Below are 27411 nucleotides of genomic sequence, written 5' to 3' on the forward strand. Positions count from 1 at the left end.
TGAGTATAAATATTATATGGCCTTTATTTTACAAATTTGTTTCTTCATAAATTTTGAATGCATTTTTATCAAACACAATTATAATTATAAATATTTTATTTTTGAGATCTTAATAAGAAAATTCTTTGAATATAGAAAATACTGTACCTAAGTAAAAGCCTACCTAACAAATCATTAAAGCTGATTTATGTTTTGCATTTCATACCCGTTCTCTACAACTCATTTCGAAAGCACCTATTTATTAAGCTATTAACCGAAAGATGATTTTAACAAATATATTTTCAAATTTAATTTTGAGAAATGATTCTATACCAATCCCTAAAATGGAATATTTCTCAATTCGGTATCCGTATGTTGTTATATGATATTAAGCTCCTTAATTTGCAGCACTTGAAATGAAACAAACTTTGCTTTTTCTGTTTGCGTGTAAATTTTAAGTGTGTGTCAGTATTTAAAACTACACTGTAAAATCTGTAGTGATGAACAGTTCGAAAAGTAAAACTTTTTTTCAGTTAGTATTTCATCTAATTTAAAGGATTTAATTATATACTTAAAATGGGAAGATTTATACCAGGCTAATACGACACCATACGATAAATATTTTTGTTTTTGAAAACACCAATGGTGACGTCTATAGCTTGTTTACATTTGAATACAAATTGTGATCTTCCTTGCAGAAACAAAAGCTTCCCATCAAAAATGTGTGTATGTTTTTAGTTGTGTAATAAGGATATTTATTTCTTATTAATTTTTAAGTCTCTATAAACTGTATTAAATAATGTATAATTTCTATCGGTTTTGTCAAGCCTAGTTCCATTTCGTTTTATGTGCTTATATTTGATTTATAAATAAATTTTGTTTCAAGAATTAGTTTTCTTACAGTTTCATAAAAACAACTTTACTGAATCTTATGTGTGTAATAAAAAATATTGGTGAGTGACAAAAATGGTGGCAGCTATTTTATACCGAGAAGGTGTTTTACTACATCACTCAGTTGTTGCCACCATTTTTTGTGTTAAATGATTTAATGAAGATGATTTTGATTTTAGTTTTGACGATGGAATTCCCCCAGCAACTCGCACATTATTGGAGAGTCCTGCATCTGGTCTTTTGGTGCAAAGTTTCCCACAACGTCGTGAATCTTTCCTTTACAGATCTGATCATGATGTTGATCCAAAGTCCAGACATTCTTCACAGGAAACGTGAGTTCTTTCTCTAAAAGTAATTGTTTGGTTTAAAATGCCTTACTAAGAATGTTGAATCCAAAAATACTTAGTCGATGTTTCCACCTCCAATTTTTTATAAAAACAAATTTATTTCATTAATAACTGTAAGGAACTAAAACAAAACATAATACACAAGTTCTAAGTTGAAAATTTAATTTTCTTATTAGCAAAAAAATATTTAATTTACCATCAGTTTACTATACCAAATTATCTCGGGCAAGTGAAAAAAGTTAAATATTAGTCTTCGTATATGTTCGCATTTTCATAATTTGAAAAATCACTCGCATTACTTTTGTTCGCGAGCGCCATTTTTTTTTCTATGTAAATTCAGTAACCCTCGTATGTACAATTGCACGTTTGCAGTCCCACAAATAGCAAAACACCCAAACAAAAATTGACAAATTTCCAATCACAGCAAATAATCATTATGCATCCGGCGAAGTAAAGGCGTGATAAGACAAAACGTATTGACGAATGCCCTCGGGATATTTGCAATATATACATTAACTTGGGATAGTCAAGGAAGAGGTTAAAGGATATTTATTAGCAATCAATCATTCTTGATATAACCTCATTTAAAATATTCAAATTAGTATTTGTCAGATCTTATAAAATAAAATATCGATTTCCTAATATTATTAAAAGTATTTACATCCACGTTTGAAAATATTCTTCTTGATCGATCTTACAGATAGTATGAAATTTTTATATTTTTACTTATTGTATTTCTTGCAACTATTAATCACAAGAAGTGATTTTTCAATTATTCACTAAAGTTGATGTGACAAATGATATCGTGAAAGCACAAATATTAACATATAGCTAAAAAAAAAAATAGTCGGTCAATTTTAAGAAGGTAACTTTAATAAGAATTTTGTAATTAGCAAGAAAATTAGGACAACTTCTATATTAATTTATACGTTCCCTATGAAGATATAGTGAACACTCTAAGTGATAGTTCAAGATAGCCGCAATATTTTGTAGCATATTGCAGTAGGAATTTTAGAAATAGTGAACGTTAAAAAACATTTGAAATACTTTCCATATAGCGATTGTCTACCTATAACAATAACTATTCAATTTTCGTCATTTTATAATTTCTTAGATCTTTTGTTTTTGTAATTTTAAAAAATAGTTGCAATGAAAAGTTTCTGCTCTCCCATATGTCTGATTTTGGAACGCTTTATTTCAGTAAAACAACTCATTATTATACTACTTCTTTATTTTTAATTAAAAATTTTTAGATCACATAATTTTGTAACAATTAAACCCTCCATTAACGAACAATCAATTTCTCAGCTCTTCACTTTAAGCGTATAAAATAACAGCCGTTCGAACCAATAAAAATGCTCACTACGAATACAGTTATATGATTAGGCACACCATAAGATCCTAATTATCACGTAATACTATACAGCTTTATTGTTTTTACACCACTGAAACCGGTTTGCACTTGTTTACGTCCGTGTATTAATTGGCTAAATTAGACGATATATAATATCAATTCGATGATTGGATAAATTAGACGTTATATTATATAAATTTAGAATATTTATTATATCGGGTATTATATTAGTATATTATAGTAATTCGACCAAATTATTAGACGCACTGTAGTTTTTTCATAATGACACGTTTTGCTCCAGTTTATAGGCAATACTTTTATTTTTAAACATAAATGTAATGGGTTTCAGTTCAAGAGATTTTCATATACTTCCTATTTGTATTTTTTTTTTTAACATATTGCTTTACAATGTTAACCAATTGATATACGAACGTGAACAAGTGCAAACCGGTTTCAGCTGTGCAAAAACAATAAAGCTGTATAGTGTTACATTATAATTATGATTTTATATAGAATGCTTAGTGCGTCTAATAATTTGGTCAGGGAATGTAAGTGTATGCAATATCCCAGGTTCACTATAGCAAAGTTAGGCTATAATAAAAAAAAAGCTTCTACTGCCAAACGTCTTGACAAATCAGTTTGAAGATATTTTGTTAAAAATAATATGTGCACTCATGGAATATCAGGTGATACTATGCAGCTTTATTGTTTTTACGTGACTGAAACCGGTTTGCACTGGGTTACGTTCCTGTATTAATTGATTAAATTAGACGATGGATAATATAAATTAGACGATTGGATAAATTGACGATATATTATGTAACTAAAGAATATTTATTATATCAGGTATTATATTAGTATATTATAATAATAATTAGACCAAATTATTAGATGTACTGTAGTTTTTTATGATTACATGTTTTGCATGTAATCCTTTTATATTTAAACATGCATGAAAAGGACTTTTATTCGGGAGATTTTCTTATATCCTTCCTATTGGTATTTATTTTTAACGAATTGTATTACAATGTTAAAGAATTGATACTCGAGCGTAAGCAAATTTAAACCGGTTTCAGCCACGTAAAAACAATAAAGCTGTATAATATCACCTGATAATTGAGATTTTACATAGAATTTTATAGTACAGGGCACCCCCGATTATCCGGGTTAATCACCGGGACAGGTCGCACGGACAATCGAACAACACGGATAATCCGAAAACTCCTTTTGTTAAGGAAAAATTCAATATCAGTACAAAAAATATAAAAATTACTGACATTTGCATGCATAACATCAAACTAGGAATTTTCCTTTTTAAAAAATGTGTAGTGCGTCTTCGCCATATATCGAGACACATATTTTACGTACCGCAGTAATGTCACCGTAATCAAATCCTCCCATATAATCTAATAAAGCTTCCACAGAGCAGCAGAATGAGAAATTGTATTTCATTCATTTACTACATCTTCTGGATCAGTTACTATCATCACTATTTGATTTAACAACATAACGATGTCTTCATCAGTCAAATACTGGAAGCCAGGCTCACGTGCATCACTTTGAAACCAATCTTCTAAATTTTCTTCATCAGGAATTTCGAAAACTTAGATTTCTTTTGCTTGTTCGAGAATACTGTTATCATATTTTTCTTGAACATCTGAAGAGGATTGTTCATCAACCGGTATGATCTTTCCCCAAGATCGTGATAACGTAGAAGATTTTACCTTTGACCATGTTGCTGATATTCCATATACTGCAATCCAATAACGAATATTGCTTCCAAAAATTTGGTAGTGTTATAACTTCATGAATCAAATTTTTTTAATCTTGAAAATGCTCCTCTTTATATTTTTTGTGTGATTCCGGAATGAGCACGGATAATCCGCAAACCGGATAATCCACGCACGGATAATCGAGAGTGTACTGTACATCTAATAATCTAGCCAGGGATGGTAAGTCCATGTCTATAAAACGATCATGTTTATGAAACATCTTCAAAAAATCTGAAAACATATTGAGATTCAAAATGATTATCTAACTGTCTAAAAATTGTCTGCAAAATATTTAAGAAAATGTGAAAAAGGAAATTCTGCAAAAGAATAAAAAATTCAAAGAGTTTTAAAATTTCCTAAGAAAATTTTATGAAAAAAAACTGTTTCGTAGGTACATTTTTAGAAATTTTTTAATGCAGTATTAAATGTCTCCTAGGTTTTACACATTTATTGTATTTTAATATGCATGAATCACAAACGTACTAAAATAAAATGAGCTGCATTTTACACAAAGATTTCGAGAGAAAGATGACGTTTTTTTTTAAATAGTTTTGAAAAATATTCATGCATATTTTTAATAAATTAGAATAAATCTGAATTTTTTGGAACACATATTGTTTTGTTTTTAGAGAAGAACTCATCGTGACACCATTTGCCCAAATTTTAGCAAGTTTAAAAGTAGTAAGAAACAACTATATCTCCATTACTTCTGCAAAGTAAGTCTCTCAAATATTTCATATTATTTGTTTCAATTATAAATGTATTTATCAATTCATTGATTGTAAATGATATAGTGTTGTTGTTTACTTCCTTGACCCCTAAACTAAAGATTCCCAAAGTGGGTGACTTAAAGGAGAACAAACTTTTTGCCAGAGGGTTGTTCATAAAGCACATATTCATAAAATGTTTAGCTTTTTGATTTGATTAATTATTTATATCAACTTACCATACATTTCTTATTAAAGCGTTAAAAAAATGAATCCTTTTTTAAACAGGACTAAAAAATAATCCACTTCATGATTTTGAATGACGCCATTATTTGAAAGTTTTGGTACCCTTTACACTAAAGGCTGCGTTTTTTTAAAATTATCATTAGAGAAATTTATTTATATTTTTTTCACTATTCTCTTCCTCTTAACAAGTTTTTTTTAATGTTTTGAATTTAATAAGATAATTTATCTCTATTGCCGTGATTTCTCCTTTGTTTAATAATGTAAAAGAACATGTAGTTAATTTTGGTTATCCTATTACTAATGTTTAAAATATAATTCTCGGATTTAATTTCGAACTATATTTTACTCAGTAGTAGCTTTACAAAACAGAATGAATAAATAAATGAACCACAGGTGATGGATTGCTGATCTACTTGATAACAATCATAAACGACATGACTTATTTCGCATTTTTTATAATTATAAGAAAAGTAACAATTCATTAAGTATTCAATTTAAATTGCAAAGTTATGAGTTGAATTTATTTTGTGTGCACACTAAAAAAATTTTGTTGCGTATAATTGCTAAAAATTTATTGTAGCGTGTAATTTATTTATCATTGCATTGCTCCATATTGTATTTCACTTCTAAGCTGTTAAAGGCATATCTGGACTGTGGCACAATGAATGATTTCAAAAATAATTTGCACAAATAATTTCACACAAGCTAAAACAACTTTTAGGAAAATTTGCCATAGATTTGCCATAAAAATTACAGTAGGATTTTCCTATGGAGTTTTGCCTAGGGTAAAATTTTGCCATACACTTTTCCCATAAGCATATATGGTAACATTTTATTATAGACAAAACCCATAGGAATATCCTATGGTAATTTTTATATATACCAAATTTTTGCCCTAAAATTATGGTTTTTAATAATTTATTATGGTTTATTAATTATTAATTACCGTTTATTAATTATCGTTTACTAATTACTGTTTACTTATTAAGGTTTATTAATTATTAATTACTGTTTATTAGTTACGGTTTAGTAATTATTAATTTACATATAGACAAGAATAAACAAGAATTGCAGGGATCATTTTTCACAATGATTATGCTACAAGAACAATTATAATAAGAAAAATTAAAGTGAGAGCTATTAAATATCGATGACAATAATTATACAGGAAAGCTAAGAACTCTTACCGGACAATACCCGAATAATTTAAATCTTTGCGACAAAAAATACAAAAATAATAAAATAATTATTAGTAACAAAAAATAAATGGAGTGAACTTACTGATTTTGTTGGTTCTCTACTGTTGATTAATCCAAAATCAAATAACATCAAAGATTGTAGAACATTTGAAGTTAACAAAATTCACTCAACGTCATAGTGGAGCTAATTCGGCTAAAGATTATCCGTCCATCAAAGTATCGGCGTCGAGCTTTTTTAAATAACTATACATTTCTCTAAGGTGGACATAATTTATTAAAAGGATTAGTTTATATGGATCTTCGGTGGTCACCAAACATGTTCCATATATTAGTTTGCCTATGGTACTTCCCTTTAAGGCTATGGTTTCCCGCTATATAACGCCATGCAAGTTCTATGGTGACCATAGGCTTAAGGTGTCTTGCCATTTGAATACCATACAAATTTCTATGGTAACCATAGGCGTATAGTGTCTTGCCATATAAATGCCATACGAATTTCTATGGCTACCATAGGCTTAGGGTATCTTGCCGTATAAGTTTTTATGATTACCATAGATTACCATAGGCGTGTCTATGGCAAATTTTCCTAAGGGAAGTCACACGAAAATATGTCATTTTCTGGCCACTCTTTTTCATTTCTCTATAACCTACAGAAATGGCGCGTTTATTATAATTTTTGTTTTGAATGTATGATTGGTAAGCCATTTTGTTAAAATAAATTTTCAAATAGGTAGTTAGTAGTTACAGAGTAGATAGTTACAGAGAAAAAGCCATTTAAAGAGATTTTTGATAGCAAGTAGGATTTTAAATTGCTACTTTTCTACATACATATTCCTTTCATATTACAGTCCATACAATTTTCAATTCATTTATAATCATCCTGGGCCAAGTATTTTTAGATCTTCCTCTTTTTCTATTTCCCTTAGGGTTCCAATCAAAGACTTGTTTTACTTTAAGTTTTTTAGGTTTACGTAGAGCATGACCAACCCATTCCCATTTACGTTCTTTAATTTCCAAATCAATCGATTTCTGTCTAGATTTTCTAAGGATTTCTGCAATAGAAATTTTATAGAACCACTTCATACGCAAGATTCTTTTTAAACAGTTATTGATAATGCTTTTTTCTTGCTATTTTAATTGCAGATTTATAGAGTAGGAGAGATTTAACATTAGTATTGAAAATTCTAATTTTTGATAAATTTGTTATATTTTGTTTCAGAATTTATTTAGAATAGCATAACTGCTTTGTTGAATTTATTTAGATCTTCCTTTGTTGTTAATTGTACTTTGAAGATACGCTGATTACTTTCTCTAGTTTATTATTTTCTAAGTCTAAGGCCTAGGATTAGTTTTAGTTTTATTCTGGTTGTTCCCCATTTTCTTTGCCTCTCTCTAAGTTTAAAATGTCTTAAAGGGTCTGCAAGGTTCCATCTTATACTCCCTTTATTCTCTGTTCATAATCCAATCAATAGCAATAAAAACAAGCCCTGTCTAATACCGGAATCAACCATGAAAGATTTCTTTCTGATAATATTTGCAAGACATTCGGGAATTCCATGGGACTTCCAGTGTGCTTCTCTGTGTAAACTGTCGAAAGCTTTTTCAAAATCTATGAAATATATTGCTGATTGCCATTCAAGAGATTCTTCAACTATAATCCTTAATACACATGAGCTCCACTTGCACTGGTGGCAGGCTTTTGTCAATTGCATTTTTCATTCTTTCTAGCATTATTCTAGTGAAAACAAACATTTAACAAAGTGATTCCTCTCCAGTTGACACATATCGTCAAATAACCCTTTTTTTGGTAGTTTTATCTTCGTTCGTCATGTTTTTGTTAGACTGATCTTATTTTATAACCGTCGTTGAACAGCTGACCCAATTTTGGGTTTACGACTACTAATGTTCTACTCTGTTATCTTGAACCAATAAAGAAGACATGGAAACTCCTGGATCAGTACCCCCAGAGGTATGATTTGTTATGTTAACTTGGAGGATTTAGTAACTCCACAGATTCAACGTGCATCAGTCACCATTTACCACACGAGGAGTCTTCAATCGGCGGGTATCGACCCCATGACCTCTTAGACATGGGCTCAGTGCTCTATAAACCAGGCTATCCCGGCCCTTTGTGGTTTTGATTGCAGTTTTTGAACTTTTCTTGCAAAGTTCACCACAGGTTGGTTATCGCTGCTAGCAGCTTACCCACATTTAAGCAATTGTATTGCTTACTGCACCTCAAGCTGGGTTATTGGACCTGTGTTTATGTTTAATGGTCTAGGTGCACCTTCTGGAATATCTTCCATAGGATTTAGTTCGTTTAAGGTTTCCTTAAAATGATCAACGCATCTTTTGGTTTAGTCTTCTTTTGATGTAAATTTTAAACCTTGTTTGTTCTTAATTCGCTTCTCAATTTCTCGTTTCTTTCTACTAATTTTATAAGTGATGTATTAAAGTCTCTTTGAGTAATTGTTATTAACACTAGAAAGACTGAAATACTTATATTGCCCAAACGCAGTCAAAATGACTGCATTGTGAAAGAATAACTAATGTATAAAGAAATTTGTTTAAAATTAATTTTAAATATTTTTGATATTATTTTCAGTTTTATAACAAGTTATTAGTAAATAGCAACAATAAAAATAATTATAAAAGTCACAAAATTCTGAGAAATTGTGACATTATATACATTATTGTTTTTCTAATTGAAATTAAAAAGCAGTCAAAATGACTTCCTTGGGCAATCTAGTGAGCTTCTTCAGTTAATGTGGCCATAGCTTCTGAATATTTCCCTTTATCTTGTCTTTTACTTATATTCTTTATTTTTCATCTTATAATCCACCCAATGTTCTGATTAAATTTCAGTAAGTTCCTTTTTGATTTCACGTCTTTCACAAACTAAGTTCTTGATATCCACTTTTTATTATCAAATTTCTTCTTTCCAAGAATTTTTCCAGCACATAAATCTTTCCATTCTTTATTTATTTCCCCGTTATTTAAGTGATTTATTTCCAAAGTCTGTTTAAATCTTTAATCCATCCTTTCTTATTCATTTACCAATAAATCTCCAGTCTGCACCTCTCTTTTTATCAATAGTGACATTCTTTTTAGGTGGAGTTTAATGAATATTTTTGTATGCTCCCCATTCATCCTTCCCATTGTTCATTTTTAAATACACTGTAACACTCGCTATGCTTAAAAATCATTTCCAAAGACATATTATTTAGCAAACGTCTGTGAATCACTCACTGCACCAAAATACTAGCGAAAATCTGGAACGCAACAATTCACGCAACCAATACTCTCGAATGAGCCGAAAACGCACAATTTTATAAACGCTTAAATACCCTAAATCAAATAAAAAAAAGAAAACTCGGAAGTGTATATTGAAGGAGAACCCTCTGTGAGATATTATAACTGATTTCATCAAGAGTCATCTAAAAATTGAAATAAAAGGTTCCAAATTTAAATCATGTGATCATAGTATGTCGGAATGACTCGTTTGATTGTAATAAGACAATGGAGGGCGAGATGACAGAATCTCGTGGAATCACCGTCCTGAACAGGTTTAGGAGTCAGTTATAAACTCGCATTGTTTTACCCAAACACATTACAATTTTAGCTTCATTGAAATTAGTGACAATTGTGGTGTAAAATTTTAACAATACAAAATTTTGACCCCAGAAGATATTGTTTATTTTGAAAGATAAAAATATATCGTCAATATCCATGCGGCAACTTTTGTATTGCTCCAAAAAGAAGAAAAAGTTGCGAAGCATCCGCTTGTCTTATATTAAGGAAAATATTCTAACACTGTTTTTAACTATAGCTGATATGTGAATTGTTTCTTAAGCAACTTATAGGTTAAGTAATGTATTTTGTTTCACTGATTTATAAATGAAAAAATATCACCTTCTTGTAAAATTTCAAAAAAAAAATTCTGAAAAAATATTAGATTATAGATATAATTCAATTTCATAGAAAAATTAGTATTATTTATACTTATGCATATAAAACTATGACTTTTCGTAATAAAATATTTTTGCTAGGTTTTAAAAAGTTAGAAAAAAAATTTTTTAAATGCTTCGGATGTGTGTTTAGTACAAAATGAATTATTCCATGTCTTATAGTCTAGTTATACTAAATAAAAGGAAATACAAGTTAAAATAATTTTTTTATAGGAATGATTCGAAAAAATCCCCTGAAAGTCCAGAAAAACAACCAAAACCTGTTCTTACGGGTATGTCAATGATTTTTATTATTTGTCTCTTATATTTACATGAAGTTTTTTTTCCAATTAGAACATTTAAAATAATGTAAAAGTCTTTTTAAATGCTGCAAAAATGTTGACATTTAAATTATATATTTAAAAAAGTTAACATTTTTCCTGCTATGGGGATGTTTTTAATTGAATGTAGAACATGAAATTAATATATATATATATATATATATATATATATATATATATATATATATATATATATATATATATATATATATATATATATATATATATATATATATATATATATATATATATATATATATATATATATATATATATATATATATATATATATATATATATATATATATATATATATATATATATATATATATATACTCTATAACAAAAAAATCGACGCACCAAGAACGCACTAAGACGCGCAAAATCGACGCTCGATCAGGCTGGAATGATGACGACTGGGGACGTATCCCGCTTCCAACTGTGTCCTTACGATCATCGAAGACGTGTTTGGAGAAGCACAGGGCAGAGGAGGGGGGGATCCTGCCTTCACTATTGCACGCCACACTTGTCCTCAACAAGGCATTATGGTCTGAGGTGCCATTTCCTTTGACAGCCGGCCCCCTTTGGTCGTCATTAGAGGTACGACATCCTAAGACCTGTTTTGCTATCGTTCCTTTTGCAGCGCCCTGGGCTGGTTTTTCAGCAGGACAATGCCAGACCACATACGGCACGTGTTACTATGAATCGTCTGCAAGCTTGTCAAACTCTTCCTTGGCCTGCCAGATCACCAGATCTCTCTCCCATCGAGCATGTCTGGGATATGATGGGAAGGCGATTGCATCTGGCACGGAATGTTGATGACCTCGTTCGACAATTGGATCGAATTTGGCAGGAAATACCGCAAGACACCATCCGGGAGCCTTATCGGTCTATGCCATGCCGTGTGGCAGCTTGTATCCAGGCTAGAGGCGGGTCAACACCTTATTGAACTTGTTACTGTAACTCTACAATAAATTATTCAATTGTTCTGAAATTTTAATCATTTACTATTCTGTACATTGTATTTCTATCCACCAATTTTCGTTTCAATCGGACAACTTCTTCTTGGTGCGTCGATTTTTTTGTTATAGAGTGTATATATATATATATATATATATATATATATATATATATATATATATATATATATATATATATATATATATATATATATATATATATATATATATATATATATATATATATATATATATATATATATATATATATATATATATATATATATATATATATATATATATATATATATATATATATATATATATTTATATATATATATTTATATATATATATTATATATATATATATATATATATATATATATATATATATATATATATATATATATATATATATATATATATATATATATATATATATATATATATACGCTACTCCACAACAATGGAAGAAACATTCAGTTTTTGACACTTTTTTTTATCGAGGACTGTTTTATAACTTTAGATGTGTTTATATCATGCAATTTCTCTTACTTACTAATAAATTTTAAATCTTTCATTTCTGAGATTTGAGGGATCAGTAATAAATTTCGAACGGAAACAAGTATTTTTGAACACCCTATTCCAGATAAGCTTGTAACTTGCATTGATTACTTTGGTTATTGTTCATAATGATTGCATGAAGTTTCATAAACTTAGCTTAAATATTTACAATGAATTTGACGTTAAAAACTCATATTTTGACTTCTTTTTTTTTTTTTTTTTTTGCTATAACTCTAAAAATTGACCAACAAAATTAGGCAAAATTTTTAGGGAATTTTTCAATTAATAACAAAATTATTTTAAAGCTTGAAAGAAATTTGTTTAAAATTGTGCAAGATATGAACAGTTCTTTCATTCTTCGTAAGCGAATTTAAAACATATGTCTCATAATTTTGTATCATATTTAGTAACTACAGAAGAAAAAAATCCAATTTCAATTAACTTGAGCATTAAAAAAATTTTTAGCAATTTACTAAGTAGTCTTTTTACTTTTTTAAAGAAAGCTCATAATGATAAAAGTTTTTCTCTATTTTGTACTATCACACAAAATTTGTTAAAAATGACAAAGTCGTTTTTTTTTTTTTATACCAAAACTACTCAGGAAATGGCTAGAAACTTTTTTCAAGATATTAAAATCAGACTTATTTTGTTAGTTTCCAAATACGATTAACTACGAAATTATGAAAAATATTTCTTCCCCACATGGGTAGTATAAAAGATCAAATTTTAAATGCTCATATCTTGCTCAATTTTTAACGATCTTTTTTCAAATTTTTAAAAAATATTTTTGTAATTTAAAATTACTCCGAAATTTTGCTTAGTAAGTTAGAGCAAATCACATAAAACAAAATAATTAATTGTTTATAAAAATAACCAGATCTTCAATATTTAAGCTTACGTAATTTTATGCAGTTATTGCAAACAACAACCAAAGTGATGGATATAAGTTACAAGCTTATTAATATATTTTCTGGCATAGGTTGTTCAAAAATATTTTTTTCTCTCAAACTTCTATAAAAGCTATAAAGTTTATTCATAAGTATGAGACATTGCATGTCCCATACACTTTTAAAGTTAAAAAATAATCCTCTAGAATTTCATGACAAATTAAAAAAATTTCTGAAATTGAAAGAGTCTTTTCCATAATTGTACATTGTAATCAATACAGTTCCTGCCCAAATTATTAGACGTACTGTGAGACTCTACGTAAATTTTTAATTATCAGGTGATACTATACAGCTTTATTGTTTTTACGCTGCTGGAACCGGTTTACCCTTGTTTATGTTAGCGTATTAATTGGTTAACATTGTAATGGAATAATGTGAAAACAAAAAATCTTCTCTATAAAAACTCATTTTATGTTTAAATAGAAGACTATTGCATATAAACTCGTGCAAAACATGCAATTATTGAAACACTACATTGTACCTAATAATTTGGTCTAATTTTTGTTACTAATATAATACCTGATATAATAAATATACTATATTTATATCATATATCGTCTAATTTATCCAATTGTTAAATTTATATTATATATCGTCTAATTTATCCAATTGTTGAATTTATATTATATATCGTCTAATTTCCCCAATTTATACACGAACGTAAGCAAGTATAAATGCACGAACGTAAATAAACCGGTTTCAGTCTCGTGAAAGCAATAAAGCTATATAGTATCACCTGATAGTCAAGATTTTACATAGAATCTTATAGCGCGTCTAATAATTTGACCAGGGGCTGTAATATATATGATATTAGGATGTTTTTTTTATAGAAAAATAATTTCACTGAAATTATTACCCGCCCCTTAAAACTGTTCCTTTTGATCATATTAACTTAGGTGTAAAGTTTTAAGTCTCTAGGTTGAAATTAATCCATACCGATTTTAGTTAGAATTTTCGATTCTGCCATGTTGATTTAGAGCAAGGTTATTAAATATTTTATACGCATTGTATTTTCATGTTTTGTTATATACATACAGTGATATTTTCATATTCTCGAGGCTACAGAATATTTCAACGTTTTTTTTGCCAACAGGAGCCTATTTAACAGCCTATTTGAAGGCTTTTAAAAGTATTTAGTGTATGAACGCAGTTATACCAAAATTGTCTAAATAGAATAATATTTATTGTTAATAAAATAAGGGGTGCTAAGAAAATAATTGTTCTGAAATGGGAATAAATAAATCCGTTCATTTGTCATTATTGTAGTGCTTGCCTAAACAGAAATGGAAGGAACGTTTCTGAAATGCAGTAGTTTTCAACAGAAATGGTCCTATAAGCTGTAATTTTAGTACGAATTTAGAAAATACTGTTGAAAAATAATATTAAATTTCCCATTTTTATTTATTTACTTTGTACATACGAATTGATACTTAAGCGTTGAGAAACGCTATTAAAATCTAATGTATTAGTATTGAGTTAAGAGAGTTAAAATCATCAAAACCTGTTTGTTAGTCGGAGAAAATTGGAAACAGATTATAGGAAACACCTTGAAGTTTCATCAGTCAAATAAGATTTATTTTGATATTTTCGATCCCGTCTTTCTCAATAGTGATTTGTTCGATTCAAATAACGTTTTTTTTTTTTTTTTTTTTTGAACTTAAGTTATTATATAACTTTGATTTCACTTTTAACAAGGATTCTAAAAATATACATTAAGAGCAGTAATATTTATATATCTTTTTCACTCACTTCAAAAAATTTTTAATTTATTTTCTAGTTTTTATCTTTTTACACGATTGCACAGTACTCAAAGAAACTCCCTGAATAACTTTTGATCGAATATTCGCGCACTCGCTCCTAACGGCTTAAGGGGTTGACTTCAAGTAGGCAAACGATATTTTAAGTTACGAAATCAGACACAAAAACGTACTTTTTTCTGAATAAACATACCATTTTTTAGACGGATTATGATTCTTTAAAATATTAAAGGTAGCCGCTATCCGGGAAAAAGGGTCCCAAAAATTTGGTCAGAAGAGTGTTGGAAAAGTTGGACCTTTAATGTTAATACTTTTGCTTATTTACTTTTTGCTTTTTTGAAGTTCAGTTAATTAAAATTATTATTCAATAAAAAATTGTGATATTTGCAATTTATTAGTGATCAATTAATGAACAAAGATTTATATTTAATTCATTATAATACTAAACAGAAAAATGTCACTTACTATGACATAACATTTAAAGAGACGTTTAAATTAAAAAATACTAGTTTTACACAAAAAAATACATTTTTAAAATAAATCGTTTTATAACTAACGATTTCCATGTAAATTTATTACAATATCAAATAAAATAAGCAAATTACACTGTGATATGTAAATAAATAAAAATGATAATTTAATTAAACTCCTATAAGTGATAAATAGTTATTTAGAATCTCTTATAAATGAAATAAGGTAAAGGAATTTTATTAACATTAGAGTTTTATAAGTTCACATAATTATTATTAGAGTTGTCACACAAAATCTTCTCCCATCTAAACTAACTTTTTTTTTATATTTTTGCGTCTCATTAAATTAATAATAATTGTTAAGCATATTTTAGCCCCTTGAGTTCACAATTTTTTTGCCTTCGTTCACTATAAAATAAATGCTGCACAGGTTGTTTCATGCTTTATTTTGAAAAACGCATTTTCAAAATAATAAACTGATATTCATTGCAATGATAATTCACAGTAGTAAATTGACACCTTTATCATAGCTGATTGAAAATATTGTTTTTTAAATACGAAATAAGCAAAGAAGTTAACTTCATATATTTATTTTTAGTTGAAAGTTAAGAAAAATAAAATGAAACAAATAATAACTATAAATAATTGTAATGCAGTATGTTCCATGTATGTATGAACCATGTATATGTGTCTCATTCATAAATTTACAAAATACATATCTCCCATGCATGAATGTATAGTATATTTATGTCGCATGCTTGTATGTACATTGTTTGTAAGTCCCATACATTCATGTGGAATGTATGTATGCGTCCCATGCGCACATCTAGAATGTATGTATATGTCCCATGAGCACATGTAGAATGTATGTATGCGTCTCATGCGCACATATAGAATGTATGTGTATCCCAATCATGTCTGTACATATGTACACTGTATATATGTCCCATGCATGTATGTTACTATTGTGTGTTTGGCCAATGCGTGCAGTTAAAGCTGTTCTTATAACTTTTGAACACCGATTGTGTCAAAGAAATCTCATATGTAAGCAAAAACACTCTGAAAAAATGTATTGCATTTGAGAGTAACTCCTACAACCAAAATTGTGACAATTCTTTGTCATCATAGCTATTTCAGGCTATGAAGTGAATGCAAAAACCAAATTAAAAGGAAGATTTCAACCAAAGCTGAAATCTAACCCCAGATTCTTCATGTAGAGTTTTGGAAAGTGTTACAACTTCCGTAGGCCAAGAACAGCAGACTAGATGGTCTAACTGTCAAGGACTGTGAAGACTATCGTTGCAGGCATGGATGTCTCAGTGTGGCGCTTGCTTTCGTGACTGACAGGTGCAAACCTAGTAACGTTAAATGCGCCAGTGACAAAGAACGTTCAGTGCCAACCATAAAAAAAGAACACCTGCAGTACTTTATGTCTGGTTTTTCTGCATGAACTTGGCCAGACATAGATTTTGTGTTTATATAGGACATTCCACAACTATCTTTTAAAATTATTATTTGAAATTTTGTTTTGCGAGACATTTTTCAAGATAAATAAATTTTTGTTGTTGCTGATGAATTTCCTATATATTGAAGGATATCTTTTCAGATGCATTTGTCGTTTGATATTTCATTGTAATTAAAAAGCACAAAAAAAATTTTATTCCGAAAATAAGTTTTCCCTGACGACAAATGTGAGCATAAAAGACTAAATAAGGCGAGCTTTATTACTCCGCATGAAGTTTATTAAGATATTTCACATAGTGCTTTATAAGCCTCAAAAAATCCTATCAAATCGGGACATACAGAAATATTCAACATTTATTACAAAGTGTCTTCTTAAAAACTGGACACTAGATGTGAAATTAGATTGTATAGCGGATATTTCTGGCGCTCCCAATAAATCCCTCGGATTTATAAAATCCTCCAAGTTCCCTTAACAAATCAATACCTCTTGGGGTTGTGTTCCCTTGTCTTCTGGATTGGGTTCACGAGGTTACGGAGTTGAACATTGGTAGCCATTAATTTGAATTTGGGTCGGCTATTCAACGATGGTTATAAAATAAAATCATAGTAACGTGAAACTAAAATGTTTTAGAAAAATGCAAGTTCAAAGGCACGCAAACAACATGTCCATAATAGGAAATCGTCCCTATCAGCGTAAGATGACATTTCCGGCCATGGTTTCCTAGGTAATTCTTATGATGCACCCAACTTTCCCTAGAAGTTTATATATATATATATATATATATATATATATATATATATATATATATATATATAGTACTTTTACTGAAATTATTTCGCCCACCACTTGAAATTGTTCTTTCTGATTACATTTCCTTTTACTTTACATCTCTAGGTTGAAATATACCAACTTATATATTGAATAAAAATAATTTTAATTTTAATAGAAGAAGAAAAAGAAAGGCTAGCTTCTGAAACTTTAGAGGAACTAGATTGGTGCTTGGAACAACTAGAGACTATACAAGCTCATCGCTCTGTTGGTGATATGGCATTTAGTAAAGTAACTATTCATTTTTTAATTGATTTTTATTTATTATGTCATCAACAATATTTAAAAGAAAAAATAAGTAACGTAAATTTCATTTCTCGATTTAAATAATTTTTTGAAGTCATACAGGAATATACGCTGTATCTCGGACAAAGATCAAAGACAATATTTTAGATTACTTGTCAAAGATGAAGTAAAAAATTTGGCCAATTAAAATTTAAGGAAAAATGCAATCAAAGCGTGACGAGGAAAACAAAATTTGCATTAGGAAATAAATTTTTGTATGAGTATCATTTGTAAATAGTGTATGTTGACTCTCTCGCTGCATAATTTTTTTTATAAAAAGCTATTGAAAACTGCGTATTTTTTATTGCGTATCTCAAATCTACTTATACTATTTAAAAGTTAGAATATGCACTAAAATTTCTTTACAAAATATGTTTTTTAATATAGAGTTTGATAACAGAAAAGGTTGCTAGAAAAGTGAAACTAGAAAAGTGAAGTTTAAAAAATTAATCTTGTTTAAATTATGATTTATTTTATTGAATATGAAATTTATGAAATATAATTTATTTTATGAAAGGTGAACTGTATATACTAATGAAAATATGCAAAATGCTTACAGAACATTTTTTAGATATGAAGTTTAAAATGATAAACTTCGAAACAATGCTCGAAATAAAGTATCACCTCGCATTGCACCAAATTCACATTTTTTATTATTTATTTTTTTTTTCAAAATGCCTTGCGAGATAACACTTTTTTTATGGCTACAAACAACACACTTCGAAAAGTGTGTCCAAAATGTTACAAAAGATGCTTGTATATTTTGGAGAAATATGCTCAACTAACGCTATTTGTTAACTCAGTTCTTAACGAACAATTAAACATCACAGAAGAGCCGAAATAAAATCATGAACGTGAAAAGAGCGGGTTGCACAATTAAACAGACGCACGCCGATTAGGAACAGAAATGCACGCGGGTTGCGTAATTTTGACATTTCCACAATGTCTTTAGAAATTGCAGAAAACGCGACATTTTATTGACTACAGACAAAAAAAAATAATACTTGGTATCATTTCTGAATTAATTAAATCTAAGCAAAATTCTCATTGCAATTTATTGAATCATAGAAAATTCCCTCTCATTTCATTTATGAGGTCAGTAAAAAAGAAAATATTAATGATTGACTTTTCAAATTATCGTTAGGGTTTAAAAGCGTAATAATAATTAAAATATTCGGGTAACTTTCACTTGTAGTCATTTATTTCATTGAACTACTTATTTTAACGAAATAAAAAGGATTATCCGATATCTATTTTATTCCAACTTGGCTACAAATAAGTCAGTTCAGCATTATGCTGTTTAAATAAACAAAATTTTCATCTATTTGAGCTTTTATTATTTCAAACTGCGCATTTTTTACAAAGAAATAAGCTTAATATTTCGGTTACCTAGGATTGCGCTATTGAAACAATCATAAAATAATTTAGAAGACAAAAAGCATTAATTGTTATTTATCAAAGATATTTTCATTAGGATATGAGATAAGTTCTTCATGGATTTACACTATTTTTATTCATATCTAAATAAATAAGACTTTGTAAGGATGAAAATAAAATTCTAAAATTGACTTTTTCTTTCTTTTTTTTTTTAAAAAAAAAGAGGCATTTTATAGAGAATTGGAAGAATGGTAAAACGTAAGATATGGTTAATATTTATTGCATAGCAATTAGCTATCGATTTATTTTAATTCATTTGTTTGTTATCCATCGAGTCTTTTGTTTCCTATTTTCAAACCATAGTATATTTGGGAGTTATAAAGGCCTATTTGAAAGGGTGCGTAGCGTTTTTAAAAAGTGCTCAAAGGTGCTTATTTTCGATTTTCGTTTTTTAAAAGCTCTTAAAGGTGCTTTTTTCATTGGGTGTTTTTAGAAAGTGCTTAAAGGTGCTTATTTTCGATTTTCGTTTTTTCAAAGCTCTTGAAAGTACGTTTTTCATTGGATGTTTTTAAAAAGTGCTTGATTTTCAAAAATGACATTTTTTTCTTTACCATGACAATTTTCATCACGTATTATGGAAAAACGTGCTTATCATATTGTTCTATTCAACTTTTTCATAATTCATTCAACCACGATCTGTTTCAGCATACTGTCAGTCCATAGCATATGAAAGCGCCAATCATTTTGCAGGTTTGATGAAATACTTGCTGGTCTGCATGTGCGAGCTGGCCTCGATGATATTATTGCACTCTCATGTGCATTTTGCAAGATTTCCCAATTTCAAGCTTCATTTTCCACCCTCTGAAATCGAACCGAAAAATCTCTCGATCATTTTTTAATGGCTAGTATAATCAGAGAAAGAGTTATTGTCAAAAACTAATTATTTTATCATGATCATGTGAAGTCTTTAAAAATTATTTTGCAGTTTCTTAATGTATATAGTGCTGAAAAATATTTTTTGAGTACATAAAAAGTAATTAAAAGATGCTTATTTTTTGTTGAAAGATTTGATAACTTCATATTTTAAATGAAAAAAAATTTAGATTAAAACTCGTAATTGTTCCATTTGAGATACAAACCATGATACAACATTGTTGATGTAACTTTTTTGATGTGTTTACAACCTAAATTTAAGTTTCAAGCCGAGCAGGATGTCATTTTTAAAAATTTGTATTAAGGTTTGCTAGTGCTAATAATACGACTGCAAAATCAGGGCTCGCATAGATACATTTAAAACGATATCACAATACAATGTAATGCAGAGAATTTAGCATAATCATTGCTGTGTGACTTATTGTAATGTAACGATCACTGAATAATAAATATTAAACATTTATAATCGTATGAAAGTTTGAAATACTCAAATGCGTTATTCTAAATATTTCGGTATTAATAATATCGTATTTAAAATAAAGGATTTTAAAAATGATGTAGAAATTGCAGGATCGGAAGTAAAAGAAACTAGGTAACTGCTGAGAATTACATTGATTTAGACGGCATAGTCCCGAATTGAGAGCGTCTAAAAGCTATAAGTCAAATTTGAAATTTTAGTATCGTAATAACAATCATATTAAAAATATCATTAGTTGAAGAACCATACAAAACGTTGAAACGAAAAATAACTGCCTAGAAAGTTATCGGAAAATTATGCGGATAAATAATGGAATACTCGCGAATAAAGCGCGTCAAAAAGTGATTACTCAAATTTAAAATTCGGGTAACGAAATGAAATTATATTAAAAATACCGAAATTTGAATGACCGTATTAAAATGCCATAAAAACGAAAAATAACTAAAAACAATGACCAAAAAACGACGTGGATTAATGATTAGAATAGCGCGAATCATGCGCATCAAAAAGTGATTACTCAAATTCCAACTTTTCATACTGCAATATCATCGTATTAATAATATCGTTGTAGAAAAAATCTAGTGGAATCTATTCTATCTCACCGAAAAAAAGATTAAATCGTCATTAATCGAGAGTACCAAAAAGTTATAACTCTAATTCGAAATTCGCGTGACATAGTTACATTGTACAAAAAATATCAGAAAAATGACGTGAAAAAAGACGGTAGGTACGTATTTTATTTTATTTACGTCGCACTAAAGCTCCACAATGGGCTATGAGCGATTGTCTGGGAAACATTCCCGAGAATTATCCAAAGACAGTCCATCACAATTTTGATCCACTGCAGAGGCTCCGGTAGCATGACGATCTGTGGGTGAAGTTGAGCACTTTATGGTAGAACAGCTTAACGAGGATCGATCCCTACGTTGGTTGATTAAAGTGGTCACCCACCCGCTTAACTGACGGCAGCCAGTGATGCTTGACTTCGGTGTTCTACTGGAAACCTTGTCTTTACGATCAGTTCACTGCGGGACGAAAAGTCGACGAAATCACGCTATGGTTACGAATAGTATTTATGTCAGATTCTTTACCACTTTCCCTTACCAGTTATTTTAAAGAAAAAAAAATGCAAAAAATCATCATATTTTTCTTAAATTTTATTAATAAATACAAGGAAATGAAGCAAAACATAATACACAAGTTTTAAGTTGAAATTTCATTTTTTTATGTGTAAGAAGCATTTAATTTACTTATAATTTACTATCCCGAATTATCTCGGGCAAATGAAAAAAAATTAGTCTTCATATGATAGTTCTTAAAACAAGGAACGACACAAAGTGAAACTTTTCACACGTTAGTGAAAGAATACGCCATTTTTTTTTTTTTTTTTTTTTCTACTCCTATGCACCAGGAGTGGCCACCAAGCTCCTTGATAGTCAAGCCATTTTTCAGAATTTGAAATTTTCCGCGAGGCGCAATTAAATACGTATTTAAAAGGTATGCAAAAAAGGCATTAAAAATTTTTTTTTACATAAATTATATTTATTGAAAACACATAAGTAAAAGTACAAAATATGTGTATTGAATTTAAGTATTAAAAATTAAACACATATATTTTACTTCTCTTGATAATTCTTCAAAATTTGGTGAATAATTGGTGACAGCACTTCTCCGTAATTCTTTGAGATACTGGTTAGTTAATACTAATCGGTTTTTTCGATTTTACGAATTTTAAAGTGAACTAAAATGATTCGCATAAGTACATTGTTCCGAATATTGAAATAATTCGACAAGCAGCCTTCTTGCATCTCTATTGATTCTAATTCTCTAGATGCTTTTTGGGTCATAATTATATTGGAAATGGAAAACTCACCTTGAATTGAACAACGTTGCACTTAGTCTTTCATATTTGTTCTCAGTAGTTTAAAAGATATTTTGAAACACATACGGAACGATAATATTTTTTTAAATTATAATAGCACAAAAATGAAAAGGGAACTCGGGTACATTTATCGAGAGCCACAAATAATTTTTCAAAGAGCCGCATGTGGCTCGCGAGCAACAGATTGGCCACCCCTGCTATATACAATCGCACGAACCACGTGTGCAGTCCCACAGTAAATTTCTCAAATAAAACTTGGCAAACTTCCAATCACAACAGATAAAGTTTTCTGCTTCCGACCAAGAAACAAAAACAAAATAACAAAATGATAAAACATGATAAAATACATGATAAATAACATGATAAAACAAAATGTACTGACAAATTCTGCAACGACCGAGTTTTCTCGGGATGATAAATATTTGCAATATATACATACCCGAGTTAACTCGGGATAATCAGGGAAGTGATTGATAAGATTTTGCTTGAAATAAAAAATCCTTGGTATTACAACTTAGATTAATGTTTTTTAATCTCTATTAATAAAGAAGGTTAAATTATCTACCGTAGTGGAAGAAAATAAAAGAGTTGTGCTTCCACAAAAATAATTTTAATTAATGATATTATTTGAGATAAATTATTGAAAAAATGCCATTGAAATTCTGACAAATCCCAATGAAGGAAGAGATAGGCATTCCTACTGTGCAACATAAATTTGTTCTATAACCCTAATGTATTAAAAACCAAATGATTTCTGTTTTCAGTTTAAGAAAATGCTGAATAAAGAACTAAGTCACTTTTCTTCCGAATCCAAATCTGGAAGCCAAATATCAGATTATATTTGTAGTACGTTTTTAGGTAAAGAAATCAATGGTAAATATCGTTTTTATCCTTCTATTTAAAAATATATCTCTTTAGTGACACTAAAGGAATGATTATTTTGAATAGATAAAAAACAAGAATTTGATCTTGATACTCTTAAAGAAGAAGATGAAGAAGGAACAGAAGAAATAACCTTTGCACCATTACCAAAATCAAAAGGTCGAGCTGGTCAAGCGATGTCTAGAATTTCAGGAATTAAGAAAACTGTTTGCCATAGCAATAGTTTTAGTATATTACCAAAATATGGTGTAGATACTCCAATGGAGGAAGAATTAGGATTGGTAATATTTTTGTTTACCTATTGATCCCTGGACACTATAACATTCTAGGTAAAATTATACTTATCAGGTGATACTATGAAACTATATTGTTTTTACTCGGATAAAACCGGTTTGTATTTTTCTACGCTGCTGTATCAATTGGTTAATATTGTAAAGCATTAAAAATAAATAGAAATAGAAAGTATACAAGTATATAAAAATCTCCCGAATAAAAACCCATTGCATGTAGGAAGTTGCTTATTTCTGCCCCGTCTACAAACCGGAAGTTGCTTATTTCTGCCCGCTTGCTTATTTCTGCCCGCCTGAAAATCGAAACTTCGTCTGCAGCGTCAAGGGGAGCTTATTTCTTTTTTTTCTTAAGCCTAATATATTTTTAGTTTCGGTTTCTGTTTTTAATTTAGTTTCGTTTTTTAAATATTATTTAATTTATTAGTTTTTTTGAGGGTGGCAACACTTATTATTTTTATATTAGTTTCTAAGGATGGCAACACTTAGAAACTTTGTTATTTGGGGAGATATTGTATATTATGAAGTAATGACATCATCTTTTATTGCATAATAAATATCCTACACATGCTTTAACTCTAGTGGCGCCATCTGTGTGGGAATGTTAGAAATAAAATAACTTTAAATCTATTTTAATATTTAAATCTGTTTTATTATTATCTATTAAATATAATTAAGGCTGAGGATCGAACTCACGCCAACCAAAAAGCCTTCGCGGGTCAGTAGTTGGATATCATAACCACTGACCCACGAATGCTTGGTTAGATATGTGTTAATAAGTTAAACTTTTGTATTCTGAACACGTGTACAAGTGAAAAGGATTTGATAACGATATCATCCTACTGTTTCATCCATATATTTTTCACTTAACCTTTTAACAGTTATTAAATAATTATTTCTGCCCCTCTTAATGTTATTATAACTTTCTCTGGATGGCAACGGTACAGACCATACACGTGTTAATTATTACATAATAAATAAATGATATCATGCACATGCTTTTTATTCTAATGGCTCCATCTATACTTAAATATTAAAAAGAAAATATATTAATAACTCTTAATTTTAGTTATTTTTTAATATAAATATAGTTGATAAGACTTTAATTATTATTAACCTAATCAATACTAATGAATGCATTTTAAAATAAATTAATTCAATATAAAAATAAAATTTTTATTTATTTAGTACTGTGAATATTAAAAGTATTAGACTTAAAGGTTTATTAATTTTAAATCAATGAATATTATTTTATAAGACTTTATTTTATCATCTTCGTTTGGATTTACGGATATCAATATAGTCTTGTCATTTTTGAACCCAGAAGACAAGGGAACTCCTAGATCTTGAGACAATGCATGTGTTCGAAGTGGACTTTGTGAGTACGCATGTTATATGAAGAGGAAAACCACGAAAAACTCATACGCTTAGTCCGACGACAAGTTGTGGGCTTGGTTTTGTTAACCAGTATCCTGTGAATGTACAGAGATCAGAGGAAAAACTTAAGGTTTTACTTTGAAAAACTAGAAAATTTTTACAAAAATAAAATTATTTTTTTAAAGATAGATATTATTTTTACAAAAATAAAAATATTAGAAAGTTACCCTCAATAGTAAAAATATTTTCTGAAAATTGGAAAATGTTAATAAAAAGTTTGAAATATTTTTACAAAACTAGGATATTTTTACAGAAAGCAAAAATATTTTACTAAAAGATAGAAAATTTTCATAAAAACAAAAAATATTTTCTGAACTGTTAGAAAAAATTTTTTACAAAAAAAAAAATATTTTCTGAAAATTGGGAAATGTTAATAAAAATTTTGAAATATTTTTACAAAACTATGATATTTTTTACAAAAAGCAAAAATATTTTACTAAAAGATAGAAAATTTTCATAAAATAAGAAATATTTTCTGAAATGTTAAAAAAATTTTACAAAAAATAAAATATTTTCTGAAAAGGACTTTGTGAGTACCCATGTTTTATGAGGAGGAAAACCTCCTACACTTAGTACGGGACTTGGCTTCGTTAAATGTTTCATCATTTTGAAAAAATACTAACATAAATAGTAGGCACGAGAATTCGTTATTCATGTGAGAATTCGTATAGTATGTCATCTACTTTTAATGAAGGAAACTATTTCGTAATTAATTAATCTATAAATTAATTTATCTAATACGTAAATTATAACATAATTAATTAATCTATGATTAATTTAATCTATTACGCAATCAAACTAATGATGAAAACATTAATATGATATTAGCAATGAATGGCTGCTAGTTGAAAACTGGACAGATGCCTTTGATTTCACCTAATTTTTAGTTTTGCAAGAGCTCCAACACGTATTAATATAGATATTTAAGAAATATAAATTTTATTAGTTTTCTATAAATCATTTATGAAAAAAATATTATCTAATTAAAAACTAATATATATCAATATATCTACGGTGTTTATTTAATCATATTTTTATTAAAATAAATACATTAAAAAATTTGATTTTATTTTCTATTAGAAAATGAGTAACGATATATTTATATTGTCAATTATATATTAAATTTACTTAAAATTTTAAATGAATTGTTTTAAATCTAAGAAACATGTAATGGGAATTTTTGCCGTTTTAAATACACTTATATTCAAAACATATTCATTTTATTATTATTTAATATTATAATAATGCAAATAACTTACTTTATTTTGAAAATACGAGTAAATTCAAAAGTATATAACCTTTAACGGATACTGATTACAGAACTTGGGTGAGCCATGTTATCTATTTTCGCACAAAATTTTACAAAGATAATGTCTGTCTGGGACGTTTGGGGTTTATCCACATTTTATCAATTAGGCATAATATAAAGTATAACATAGTGCTTCATAATTGTTATAGAGCGTGGGAATACAACTATTTCTCAGAAAATTGTTAAGAAACATATGATGTATGCTCGCAGAAGTGGTTGGGTGAAACTTTGAATAAAATGTTATTTATTTTATTAAAACATATTTTGTCTTTATTGAGCAATTTCACATGTGAAAAAGTTTATATTATCAAGAAAAAATTACACTCTTTAGTAATTAATACAAAAAGTTTCAGAAAAATACATAAAATTTTCTGAAAATTAGGAGATTTTAGCAAAAACTTAAATATTTTTATAAAACTAACAAATTTTTAACAAAAAAGTAAAAATATTTTCCTAAAAGAGAATTTTTTTTTTTGTAAAAGCATAAATATTTTCTTAAAAGATGAAAAATTTTTAACAAAAAGTTAAAATTTTTAATAAAAAGTTAACATTTTTTCTTAAAAGATCGAAAATTTTTCCAAAAACATAAATATTTTCTTAAAAGATAGAAAATTTTTAACAAAAAGTTAAAATATTTTCTTAAAAGACAAATTTATTTGTAAAAACGTAAATATTTTCTTAAAAGATAGAAAATTTTGTGAAAAAGTTTGAAATATTTTTATAAAATTAGCAAATTTTTAACGAAAAGTTAAAAAACGTTTAAAAGAT

General features: G+C 28.4%; 1 protein-coding gene across 5 annotated transcripts in view; it reads left to right on the plus strand.

Annotated features, from left to right (window-relative positions):
* Nucleotides 1-27411, plus strand: part of LOC107449376 (3',5'-cyclic-AMP phosphodiesterase 4C) — a 174426-nt gene that overhangs the window by 102731 nt on the left and 44284 nt on the right. For all 5 annotated transcript variants that reach the window (XM_043047737.3, XM_043047740.3, XM_043047741.3 and 2 more), the window contains 6 exons: nucleotides 1050-1202; nucleotides 4973-5059; nucleotides 10677-10735; nucleotides 17892-18004; nucleotides 23493-23601; nucleotides 23677-23891. In XM_043047737.3, the coding sequence (XP_042903671.1) occupies nucleotides 1050-1202; nucleotides 4973-5059; nucleotides 10677-10735; nucleotides 17892-18004; nucleotides 23493-23601; nucleotides 23677-23891 (736 nt within the window). The remainder of the gene's footprint in view (nucleotides 1-1049; nucleotides 1203-4972; nucleotides 5060-10676; nucleotides 10736-17891; nucleotides 18005-23492; nucleotides 23602-23676; nucleotides 23892-27411) is intronic.

This window comes from Parasteatoda tepidariorum, chromosome 12 (genome assembly GCF_982258835.1).
Source record: "Parasteatoda tepidariorum strain Cologne lab strain chromosome 12, Ptep-v5.0, whole genome shotgun sequence".
NCBI lineage: Eukaryota > Metazoa > Arthropoda > Arachnida > Araneae > Theridiidae > Parasteatoda > Parasteatoda tepidariorum.